Here is a 12,275-nt window from a genome sequence, read left to right as displayed (position 1 = left end):
ACTTCTCAGCTCAGTGTGGACAGTCATGTTGGTTTCATATCCATTTAATCAGATTCATTTTAGATATTTTTCTGTGAACAACTGTAGAACAGATCCAAACAATGCCCTACAATTACTGCTCCAGGACAGCATCTAAGCAGCATCTTAGCAGCCAGTTGTGAGTGTTTGGTTCAGACCAGGGGCTTTCATGGAGAGATGAAGAAGAGGCAGGTTCAGAAAGAGATATGATTGAGGTTGCCTGGAGAACAGCTCTTGCAGAGGCATTGAGCTGGATGAAAGAGTTTGTCCAGGACCACATCAGCCAGCACAAAATGCATGGACTCTGCAGTCAAGAGCCAGCAATCAAAGGGAGAGAGAGTTTGATGGAAGTGCCAGACCCTGAGCCATGAGCTGGAGGACAATGCACCAAAGACACAAGAGTCTGTGACAAGTTCATAGAGTGGGGTTTATAAGTTTAGTTTTGCTCTAGTCACTTTTGTTCAAATTGGAGGCAGTTTCTGTAAGTCAGTGGATTTCCCTCAATCAATATGGCTCAACTTTTTATACATTTTTTCCTTCATATTTCCATGGCATTACTTCACTCTGAATAGGGGGACAGAAGTCCAGAAACAACATTCCAAAATTGTTGGGCAGCTGTTCTTAGAACAGAACTTGGCAACTAAACAAGCAAAGTGTTACTGGCTTTAGAAAGGGGATTTTAGCAGAACTGCAAACATCCACATAACCTTATGGCTGTCCACAGGCACAGCCTCCAGCAGCTGGCAGACTTCAGCTGTGCTGGGCAGCAGCCACTACCACACAGGCACCCACATCCCAGCGCCCCACAGAAACATAGAGATGCTTAGCTTAGAAGGGATCCTAGGGATCATCTAGTTCCAAGCCCTTGCTGTAGACAGGGACACTTTCTGCTAGACCAGGTTGCTCAGAGCCCCATCAAACCTGGCCTTGAATACTTTCAGGGATGGGGTATCCACAGCTTCTCTGGGCACCCTGTGCCAGTGTCTCATTGAGGAGCCTGATGTAGCCCTCATTGTGTTATTTTCAGTTGTTTCAAGACTGACAAGTAATTACTTGATTCATTACAAGTCTGTACACAGTTTTTGTCTCACCTTCCTAAGGTACCTGCAAAAGCCAAAAAATCTAGCAAAAAATTGTGAACTCCTCTGCTTTCCATACTCCCTCCAAATCTGAATGATTTCTGAACCTCCTGATGGAGGTTCAGACTTCAACCATATTTGACAAAGGGAATGAGTTCTTTATTTTTCCATAAACCAACACTCATTAGACCCAAAAAACACTGTAAATTATTCTCCTTAAATCAAGATTAAAGATTCTACCTTATTTAGGCTGATCACAGAGCACTTCCAAATGCTGCAAGACACAGTCAAGGCAAGATGCAGAACAGTCTTACAGCAGCATGTTTCTGCCTAGGAACCAAGTAATAGCTCCCTGAGTCATTTAATATATTACAATGTGCACAGTAACTGCCTGCACAATGCATAAATGCACAGAGTAAAATACATCTCTGCTTTCTAATCTTACTGGACAAGATTCCCAGTACACAGAGATCCAGACCTCACCTATGAAGATCTTGCCTGAACACAGACAGTGAATTTATGGTCAATGACCTGTGACTTAAGGCAAAGGCCAAGCCTGGAAGCTGAACGGAAGCTGTGAGGAATCACAGTAAAAAAAAGTGCTTCTTCATGGCAGTCTGCTCACTTTGTTTGAAAAGCTATGAAGAAGACTTTCTGGAAAGCCACAGGTTCAGTTGGAAATAAAACAGAAAAAAGGCACAAGGGATTCTAATGTAGTTGAGAAAAAATGAAGTGTTCAGTGCAGCCAAGGTCAGTAGCTTAAAGTTTCAGGGTAGAAGCTTTTCCAGCTGCTCAGGACCTGCATCCCACCCTTCTTTCCCCATAATGTGGGCTGATGCTCGGTGAGGTCACATGGTGTTTCACATAGCACCATAGTTATCAGCACGTGGACATGGGAAAGAAGAGAACACTAGCAGAAAAGAGCAGAATAAGGAGCTCATTTTCTGTGGACAAAATCCCTCCAAAATTGCCATCTCATCTGGGACAGTGCCTGTGAGTTGCACAGTGTTTTCAGTCCTGCTTCCCCATCAAAGAAAGCCTGTCACTCCAACCTCTTCCAATAGCCAGGGTTTTCAGTAATGCCAGACAACAACTTGTCTGCCACTTCCCACTCAAGTTTTCACACTCCTGTTCTTCCCAGTATGCAGAGCACACAGGACATGCTGCCTTGCTGAAGGAGCACAGCAGACTTCCCCTGTCAGGATCGTGAGGTAAGGGCATTTTCACTGTGGTTTTCTTATGTCACAAGGCAGCCCCATGTCACAGCTCCCTGTTTCCTTTGTCATGTCCCCCCCATAGTGCACCTTTGCACAAGGCTGCCTGCTTTACCTGTGTGCAAACCCACTTCTACCATGCTTTTGGTTTGGAGTGCAGCTCAAAGCATGACTGTTGCTTCCACAGGGTGGTTGAACTAGCCTTCAAAAGTCTCTGCCAAGACGAATCCTCCTGGCACACACCACATCAGGCTGTGCACATGAATCTAGCCTTACAGACATGTATAATGATTAAGGCAGAAATTACTTTTCCTCCTGCTATGCACCAGTGCCTCTCAACTTATACAGATGCATCTGAGCTCTTCATCTACAGACTTGCAGAACACAGAACTCTTTATGTCAAGTATTTCACGGTGGATGTTGATAAAATCTGATGCTCTTAATGAGCAGGAAGTCATTCAGACTAGCCAGAGAATTATATGCTTTTTCTTTCAATCGAGTGCTTCCCTAGTAGTGGAAAATACATTGAAACACATTGAAATGTTACATTATTTCTTGCATTGAAGTGTTATTTCACTTCCTAATAGAACCCAGTTCATTTAAATTGTTTTAAAATCACATCTAAACAGATTCCAAAATACCAGCACCGTAAATGGGGAGAGGGAGATGGGGAACAGAATGAAGCTCCCACAATCCAAAGAGATCTGCTACATCACTTAGTCACACAAGCCTATGGGGCTGAATGGGATTCACCTGAGCATACTGGAGGCACTGGTGGAAGTCCTCATTGAGACACTTTCCATCATTTCACAGTCACAGACAGGAAAGGATTTAAAAGTACCACTAGTCCAATGTCCCTGCTGTGGGTGTTGTTTACCTGGACTTTAGTAAAGCCTTTGAAACAGTCTCCTGCAGCATTTTCCTGGAGAAACTGGCTGCTCATGGTACAGATGGGTGCACTGCTCGAGGGGTAAAAAACTAACTGGATGGCCAGGCCCAGAGAATGGTGGTGAGTGGAGTTGCATCCAGCTGCTGGATGGTCACAAATGGTTTTCCCCAGGGCTTTAATATCTTCAACAATCTGGATGAGAGGATCAAGTGCACCCTCAGTCAGTTTGCAGACAGCACCAGGTTGGGTAGAATATTGATCTGCTGGAGGGCAGGAAGGCTCTGCAGAGATCTGGACAGGTTGGTTTGATGGGTTGAGGCCAAGGGTATGAAGTCCAACAAGGCCAAGTGTCAGGTCCTGCACTTGGGTCACAACAACCCCAGGCAGCACTACAGAGCAGAGAGGCTGGAAAAGGTGCCTGGAAGAAAAGGACCAGGAGGGGCTGGTCAACAGCAGCTGAACATGAACCAGCAGTGCCAAGAAGGCCAATGGCAGCCTGGTTTCCATGAGCAACAGTGGGCCACCAGGAGCAGGACAGTGATTGTCCCCCTGTACTCGGTACTGGTGAGGCCACACCTCCAATCCTGTGTTCAATTCTGGGCCCTCACTGCAAGACATTGAAGCACTGGAGCATGTCCAGAGAAAGGCAACTGAGCTGGTGAAGGGTCTGGAGAATGAATCATAGGAGTGGCTGAGGGAGCTGGAACTGTTTAGCCTGGTAAAGAAGGCTCAATGGGGACCTGAGAAGTAAAGATGAGACAGACAGCAGAACATGCAGCCAGGTCTGGATGCAGTGGCAGAAATCCTGCTGAAAATCTGGTGGTCATGGCACAGCAGGGGCACTTTCTTGAACCTGTATTTTCAAATGCTTATCTTCAAGCCCAGGGGAGTTACCATGTCCCTCAATGCATGGCTCTTTGCCCCTCCCAGCACTGTTAATAGTCCTAAATCATAAATTCCCAGCACTGAGGAAATCTAGTGCAGTGGACGGAGCATGCATTGCATCACCTCAGTGTTTTCTCAGTTCAGTCTCAGAATGGAGATTTCATGTTAGATGTTGCAGCAGATTTTTCTCAGTTCCTCTGAAATTCTGCCTGTTGTAGACCAAGGTCAGAGATTTAAATGAGTTAGTGATAACAGAAAATTCCTTGCTTAGTTCTGCCTGACAATAAACCTGATCCCATGTTACCTCCACACTGCATTATGCTGGAAAAGCCCTTGTGATGCTGAATGTACAGACAATAATAATTCATGTGTGCCGTGGGGAAGTGCTAAAAACCCCACACAGATCCCATGGGCACAGCTTGGTCAAATGCTACGTGAACACTTTCAACTGTGACTGTCTACCTCTGTACTACAACAGGTAGTAAATACCTATTAAAAGGTATTTAATAGACTGTACCTACTCCCAAATATACAAAAAGCTAACTCCATTTGGTTATAAAAGCATACAAAAGTAGAAATATTAACAAATTCAGGGAAAGTGAGTAGATTCTGGCATAGCAGAAGCTAACACAGTCCCCTGCTGGAAAAATATTGCAAAAACATGCTATTTCTGTATTGTTCATCTCTGTCTACTGCATACACACAGCTGTCACAGGCTGCTTGACTGACAAGAGATGGCTAGCAATACACTAAGAAAAAAATTAGTTGTTTGGGGAATCTCACCAGGCCTACATATGACAGCAGAATGGACATTAGGAAAAGGTTTGTCCTGGTTTCAACTGGGACAGAGTTCATTTTCTTCTTACTAGCTGATACAGTGCAAAGTTTTGGATTCAGCAAAAGGTGCTTCCTTTCCCAGGCTGGTTAGCACTGCCACGTTATTGGAAGGCCAGCAGATACCCCTGCAGGTGTGCACACCCACACAAACAGGGAGGGATTCAAGACAGTGGATGGCAAGAAGAACACCACAGAAGTAAGCTCTGCCATGCACAAAGGAGAGCCTGTGCATGCTCAACAGAGAAACACGAGATCAGTGAGAATGTGCAGGAACTAATGGGAGCACCTGAGCAAATTTTGGACTGTGAAGACCTGCACTAAGTAATTGGTACCACAGTTGTAACTATTCATAGTAACTTGCAGAACTGTAGCTCTCATGTCTTCCTAAGGACATAATAATTAGATTTAGGCCTGGACAGTGGCTTTAAGGCAGCCACTCAAATTATTGGAGAGCTCAGAAGGTCAATTTAGTTCCAAATGCAGGCTCAGCTCCCCTTCCAAGACAGTATTTGACTCATGTATTAAAGGGAAAGCTCAAGTGCTGAGCACACAAGCAAAATATAGCAAGCCTCCATCCCTTTTCCAGATGATGAAGCATGTCTTGCAGAGAAAATTCATCTCAAATTTCATCTCAGCATTTCTCCAAAGTGCAAACTCCTCTTTTCTGGGACCCTTCAGCATCTTATGGGGTATCTACAGATACACACACATTAACACACACCACCCCTGACTACTGTAGGCCCCTCACTCCCATAATCAAGGGTTGCATGTTCTTTCTTTTCCCTTCTCCTGACCTATCACAGCAAGCAAAGGTGTGAAAACAGGTAACAGCAAGTTCTGCACCTGAATATCTGAGCCTGGTAGGTGTAGCAGGTCCAATAGAATGTAACTGAGACATCCCTTGAAAAAGCAGGACACAGCTAAGTCTCAGACAAAATAGCAGTGCCTTGAGGAGCACCCATTTTAGAGTGCAGCAGTGAGGGAAAAGTGCAAGAAAAGTCCTGTAACCACTCAGGTTGGAGATGGAGGGGAACAAGGTGCCACAGGTGCTGCAGAAGGCTCCCCTGCAGCCTGTGGAGAACATCACAGTGAAGGTTTTCCCCTACAGCCCATGGCAGACTCCACACTGCAGCAGATGCACTGAAGGAATCTGCAGTCCATAGTGAGCCCTCAGTGGGGCAGGCTCATTGGCAGGAACTGTAGCTCAGGATGAACCCACCTTGGAGCATATCTATCCTTGAAGGACTGCCAGCCGTGGAGAAGACCAACACTGGAGCAGGGGAAAGCATGAAGTGGGAGCAGGAAAGAGAAATTGTTATAGACAGACCAAAACCCCCCATTGCCACCCTCCTGCACTGCTGGGGGGAGACTGGAAAACAGGGGCAACAGAAATGGAAAAGTCCAGTTCAGCCTAAGAAGTGGGGTTAGGGAAAGGTGGCTTAGTTCTTCTGTTCTGAATGATAAGAAATCAGTGGTTTTTATCTCAATGCACAAGCTTTTCCATCTTATTCTTCTCCCGTCTCCTGCTGAGGGAGAGGAGTAAGAGAGCGGCTGCGTGAGGGTCTGGCAGCCTGCAATGGTCAACCTACCCCAATAAAAAACATTCAAAAAGAAAAATCCCCAAAATACTTCAGGTGACAAGGAAATGGCCATTTCAAACTGTGTAAAATACCCATCTTTACAGTGATGAACCCAGAGAAAAGTTGGAAAGTGAGACTTCTGAGAATAATTATAAACTACAAATAAAGTCCTCTGTTCTAAGTATATCTCCTTGCTGAACTAAGCTGGAATAAATCTATCATTTCACACACCCAAGATGTTACTAATCTCTTCAAATGACTTGTCCAAAGACTGAAACCATCTTTTCAAACAAATTACTCCCTGTACTTTCCTTAACCCATCCCACCATCTGGCATAAAGCCATACTAAAAATCACCCCTCTCCCCCTATTTCAGGCAGCACCAACCACAAAACGTCTCTATGACACACATCACAAATTTCTATTCAGATAAATCATGCATGTAGACATATTTTACTCAACTGATGAAGTTTCTAGTGTTTCTTGCTGTATTTCCTTTCACTATTTTCTGTCTTTGATCTCCTCCATTTCCTACATTATCTGAGCAGGTCAGGTTGCCAAAGAAAGTGAACATTTTGCAATGTAAGACAGTTAAGGTCCTCCTCCTCACCCGTCTAAACAATCCTTGCTTTTTTTTTTTTTTTTTTCCAGGCATCAATTTACTATTATAAAAGACCATGAAAAAGCTCTTTCAAGATGGTATAGCAGCTACTAAATTGGAGAGGTGGTTATTTACATGAATGGCAAAAAAATTAAAGCAATTTCCCTTTATCTCATAGCCCACATATTAGATGAAACGTAACACTTCATAGGGTAGGGGAAAAAAATTCATGGTTTAATTACAATGTAGCATAAACGCTTTAGTAGTGGATACCAGGATATTATTGTGACATCTAAACTAGAGCTCTTCACAGACACTGTAAACAGATACTCTAAATTCCCTAAATGATTTGCATTAAAAAGGTTTATACAAAAGCAGTCAGTTATTCAATCTTTAGGATGTCATGACATGGCGAGACAAACACACATACATCAGTAAGTACAGAGAAATGTTATGCTACATTTTGGACAGTTCAGAACTGAAAGTGCTTCACATCTATAGGATAAGAAATGGCTTCATCTCCTCATCCCTAAATGATGAGAGCAAACAAACAACCCTTTAATAGGTTAAATAAACAGTGCCCCATTTATCCATGCTTATGTAAAGTTTCCAACAATTCAGAAGGTCCATGGTGACATTTACAATCTATACACACTGTAACAAATTGTCAATGAAAACAAGTTCAGGTACTTGGTTCCCAAAAGTCAGAAGCTGCTCTCTGCACTAGAGACAAAAGTTACCTACAACATTAGGTCAGTTTTCTTTTCTGCCTCCTTTTTTTTTTTTTTTTTTTTTTTTTTTTTTTTTTTTTTTTTTTGTGTATGTTTGTGTAAAAATTAGTCCTCCCAATCCACATTGAATAAAATCAGTCCCTAAGTCCTGGTCATATTTAACAACTGCTTCATCCCAGCGTTTAAGGCATGTTCATTAGATGTCAATGTAGGGGTACTGTCAGAAATTATAGTATCACAGGTACTAAGAGTCAGCAGATTTACATAGCAACACCACTCTTTACAATATAATGCAAAACAAGTTGTTATGATGGAAGTTGTTCCCGAGTTAAAATTTGCTAAATACTGCTATGGTTAATGTTTTCCTTTTATACTTCTTCCTCTGGAATGTCCTTTCACATATGCTCAATTGTAAATTAAAAATCACTCTGAAAATACCCTGGATGTCAGAAAGTGAAAATGGTAGCAAAATTCTAATTATATTGGCTTTCCCAAGTCTAAATTTGGTCATGATAGTATGCATTTGCAGGGGTTAGTATCACTTAGTTTTTAGCAAGGACATTTTCTGAATGTGAAGATAAATAAAATGTCAGTCCACAATTCTGTGCAACCGCAAACATCAAGGGAAGATTTTGGTAACAATAATGAACAAATTTAAAGTTCTGTGAATGTATAAAACTGATGATGTAGATGTTTTTCATTTTCTCCTCCTTTAGAATTAAAGGAAAACATTTTTAAATTGCAGGAACACAAGATACCTACAAATATATTCAGCTTTCCAAAAGAGACAACTTGTCTACTCAGGTTATGAAGCATCCATTCCCACAGAATTGTTTCTCAAGTATGTAATCACTGACAGAATTTCCTATTTAAAAATGCTGTTCTTGACTGAAAAAAGTGGGTAGCTTTAAAAGTAGATTTTTCATTTGATTCAAAATGTGCATGACAATTCTTACAACCCAAATCATCCTGGCTCCAACTCACTAAAGTTCATACAGACATTTTGCTCAAGTCTGAGCATTACATTTAGCAGGAGTTAAAAGAGCAGTAGAAAATCAGAATGACAAAAGGTGTGACTCAAGTCTGTGCTATACCTGCACTTCTGACTCAACACAAACCCCTCAGAAAGCTGCACTGTCTGGAGTTAAACCCAAAGTTTGATGAAATCCATGAAAACAATGAGCTTTAACGGGATTAGTTTTTTAAGTGCTTCATCTGAAGCTCACCGTTTGCAGTGATGTATCATCTCCTATCTTAAATACAAGAAACTGCAGTGATTGCACCTATCAGACTAGGGAATTAATGTTCCTTTATGTATTTTAAAATCTGTCAGCAGTGCAAATTATGAGTTACAGTACGATTAAAAAAAAAAATCTTACTTCCACATTTCTTTCCATTTAAATCCTAATAGGACAGAAATCAGCAACATGCAAAGAAAAAAGGGTGGGAAAGGAATGACTGCTTCCACAGTATGGGAACTCCAAACAGAGAGTCTTATATAGTGGTATAGAAACAAAGCTCTGAATGAAGTTTGGCCTAGCCCACGTGTCTTATGCACAAAGGTTAGCTAAAATTTAATTGCTGTGACCATAAAATATAAATAGCAACAATTTATTCACAAAATTCTGGATTAGATTGATTTTTTTCCTTTAACAAACTGCATGATCTGTTATCAGCCAGCTGTATGTTTAAGCACAACAATAGAAAACGTAGTACATAAACACCTAAAAATCACAGTCATAAAAAGCAGGCAAGTACATCAGTCTTTTGGTGGCCAAAGCACAATAGATTAGTCTGTGAATGTAAATTGTGGGCATTAGATTTGTTAAAATTGTTTCTACTGTCAATAAACAATTTCCTGCATTTTAATACTGTTCTTAAGGAACTGTAAACTGTTTAAAGTAAAAGGTAACAGTAAAGGATTTAAATATAGTGGTAAATAGGAAAAATAGGGTTTTAAATTTGCATGTGTGGTGAGTGGGTAATTTGGAACTAATTCATAATTATCCACAAAGAACTCTGACCTTTCTTAGGTAAGACAGTACTGCCATCATTTCTAACACTTGTGATCATTATAATAACATAAGAAAAAACCCCAACATATCAGCCCTGATACATCAATCACATATGCATTCTAAATTACAGCTATTTACATGAAAAATATATATTTAATTAAAAAGCCACTGAAAAACATGGACTTTTAGTCAGGTGCTGCACTTTCTGCAAAATGAGGTAATTTGGATGCAAACAAATTAAGTTTAGTAGAGTTCAGGATCCACAGTCTCCATGCTTAAAGTACAGATTGCTGCAGTAAATGGCTTGACTCTTTCTGTATGTTCAGAGCAAGAAATCACTAGATCCAGTTAAATCCTGTTTTATAGTGCTCTTGATGCAACACTGACTAATGTCAGAAGGCTTCCCAGCTCAGTTCTACAACTGGTCTTTCAATAGAAAGAAGAAGGGGAAAAGAAAAAGTGGTTATAAGTTGGTTTCATCCCAGGATGGATCATTCATATTCTTTAAAACTTTTCTAACAAGCTTCTCCAAGTCCTTGCGAGCTCTTTGTTCCTCTTCTAATGATTTCTTCATCTTTTTGTTATCCTGTTTAACAGAGACAGAGATATTACTGGTTGGTTTTGGGGGCTGTTAACAGATCTGAATACACATACACTGTCCATTACAAACTCTGAAGGCTCTTCCCAGTAAAACCAGTATTAGCTGTTCAAAACCAAAGCTTCTATTAACTTCACAAGTTACACACAGTTATTTCGCACAGTGCAACAAAAGCTGCCAAATGGCAACTGAGCTACTTCCTGTTGTACTTAGGGGGCCTTTATACAGCAAGTGCTAGTAACAGATGGCCACTAATCTTGAATTCTTCTGCTCAAACCTGATCAATGAGGAGTAGAATATATTTGTTGCTAATGGAGAAGGGAAATGGAGCAGTAAGCAGACTAAATATCCCCTGTAAGAACCTCCTGTGATTTTAACTGGTTTCAATCTCCAAAAAGCTTCTTAAAACTTAATGCAAATCAACTTGCTTCATTAGGAATGCAAGTAGTTGAAAGGAGTATCCTGAAAATCAATACATTCTCTGAAAAGTGTTTTGTGACTAAATTTTAAACTAGACTGATGACTACCAGCAGTCTAAGAGAAGTCTGAATTTCAAGGAACACCATCTCTCCACATATATATTAACAAGTGAGTTCTTACTGTTTAGTGCCATCAGGCAATATTGAAATAAATTAACAAGACCATAAGGATGACAGGGACCAATCCACAGGAATGCTTACACTATTTAATCCTGTACAGGTTAAGGTGATGCTAGCAACAGTAGGGAAGCAACCAGAAGGTAAAATAACATTGAAATAAGGCCCCAAGACAAGTCTAATGGCATTTAACAAACACTGGCCTTCAATCCAAGGGTCCAACTGGATTCCCATTAGCTGTCCTTTACAGACATTTTAGAAAAAGGATGGGATCATAAAATCATAGAATATGAGTTGAGTTGGAAGGGACTCATCAAAATCATTAAAGTCCATCTCCTGACCTTGCATAGGACACCCCAAGAATCACACCATGTGCCTGAAAGCATTGTCCAAATGCTTCCTGAATTCAGACAGGCTTGGTGCTTGACCTGGGGTTCTGGGCTCCCTGGAGAGCCTGTTCCAGCAACCAGCTACCCCTGGGTAAAAAATCTTTTCCTAATATCCAACCTGAACCTCCCCTGACTCAGTTTCATGCTGTTTCCTCAAGTCCTGACACTGGTCACCAGAAGAGATTGGTACCCGCTTCTCTTCTTCCCCTCGCAAGGAAGTTTTAGACCACAATGGGGTCTCCCCTCAGCCTCCCCTTCTCCAGGCTGAACAAACCAGGTGACCTCAGCCCATATGGCTTCCCCTCAACGCCCTTCACCATCCTCATGGCCCTCCTTTGGACACTCTCCAATAGTTCAATATCTTTTATATAATGCTGGCTCCAGTTCAACTTGCCATCGACCAGGACCCCCAGGTCCCTTTCCATGGCACTGCTCCACAGTTTCTTGCTCTCTAGTCTATACAGACATTGTCTGTCACCTTATTAACTCCATTCCCTCCTCAAGTCTGTTAAGAAACTTGGAAAGTTCATTATTTTATGTAGGAACAGATTTAAGTCTGCCAATTCAGGACCAGTGCAAGTGTACTGCCTGTGGAACAACAGCTATGAACAACTGATGGAAGCTGCTATAGGAAGGATCCCACTTTGCAGTCTGGTGTCTACACCAACCAGGACACCACGTACTCCCAGAGAGCCTTTATCCAAAAAGCCTTACCAGCTCACAGATTATTTCTGCCCCTTCTCTGGTTGGCAGCATCACAGCAGTAGACCAATAAATGCTTTTAAGTTGAGATTCCTGAATTCCTGATACATAAGAAAATGAAACCAGACTTTAAAATGTCTTG

At 41.6% G+C, this 12,275-nt stretch overlaps 1 protein-coding gene across 4 annotated transcripts in view; it reads right to left on the bottom strand.

Annotated features, from left to right (window-relative positions):
* Positions 1 to 7,315: 7,315 nt before the first annotated feature.
* The window catches only part of ARHGEF7 (Rho guanine nucleotide exchange factor 7), a 115,925-nt gene continuing 110,965 nt past the window's right edge, over positions 7,316 to 12,275 (bottom strand). For all 4 annotated transcript variants that reach the window (XM_053970272.1, XM_053970268.1, XM_053970271.1 and 1 more), the window contains one exon: positions 7,316 to 10,434. In XM_053970272.1, coding sequence (XP_053826247.1) covers positions 10,312 to 10,434 — 123 coding nt within the window. In that variant the 3' untranslated portion in view covers positions 7,316 to 10,311. The remainder of the gene's footprint in view (positions 10,435 to 12,275) is intronic.

The sequence above is a fragment of the Vidua macroura genome, chromosome 2 (assembly GCF_024509145.1).
Source record: "Vidua macroura isolate BioBank_ID:100142 chromosome 2, ASM2450914v1, whole genome shotgun sequence".
NCBI lineage: Eukaryota > Metazoa > Chordata > Aves > Passeriformes > Viduidae > Vidua > Vidua macroura.
This window is presented reverse-complemented; position numbering and strand designations above follow the sequence as displayed.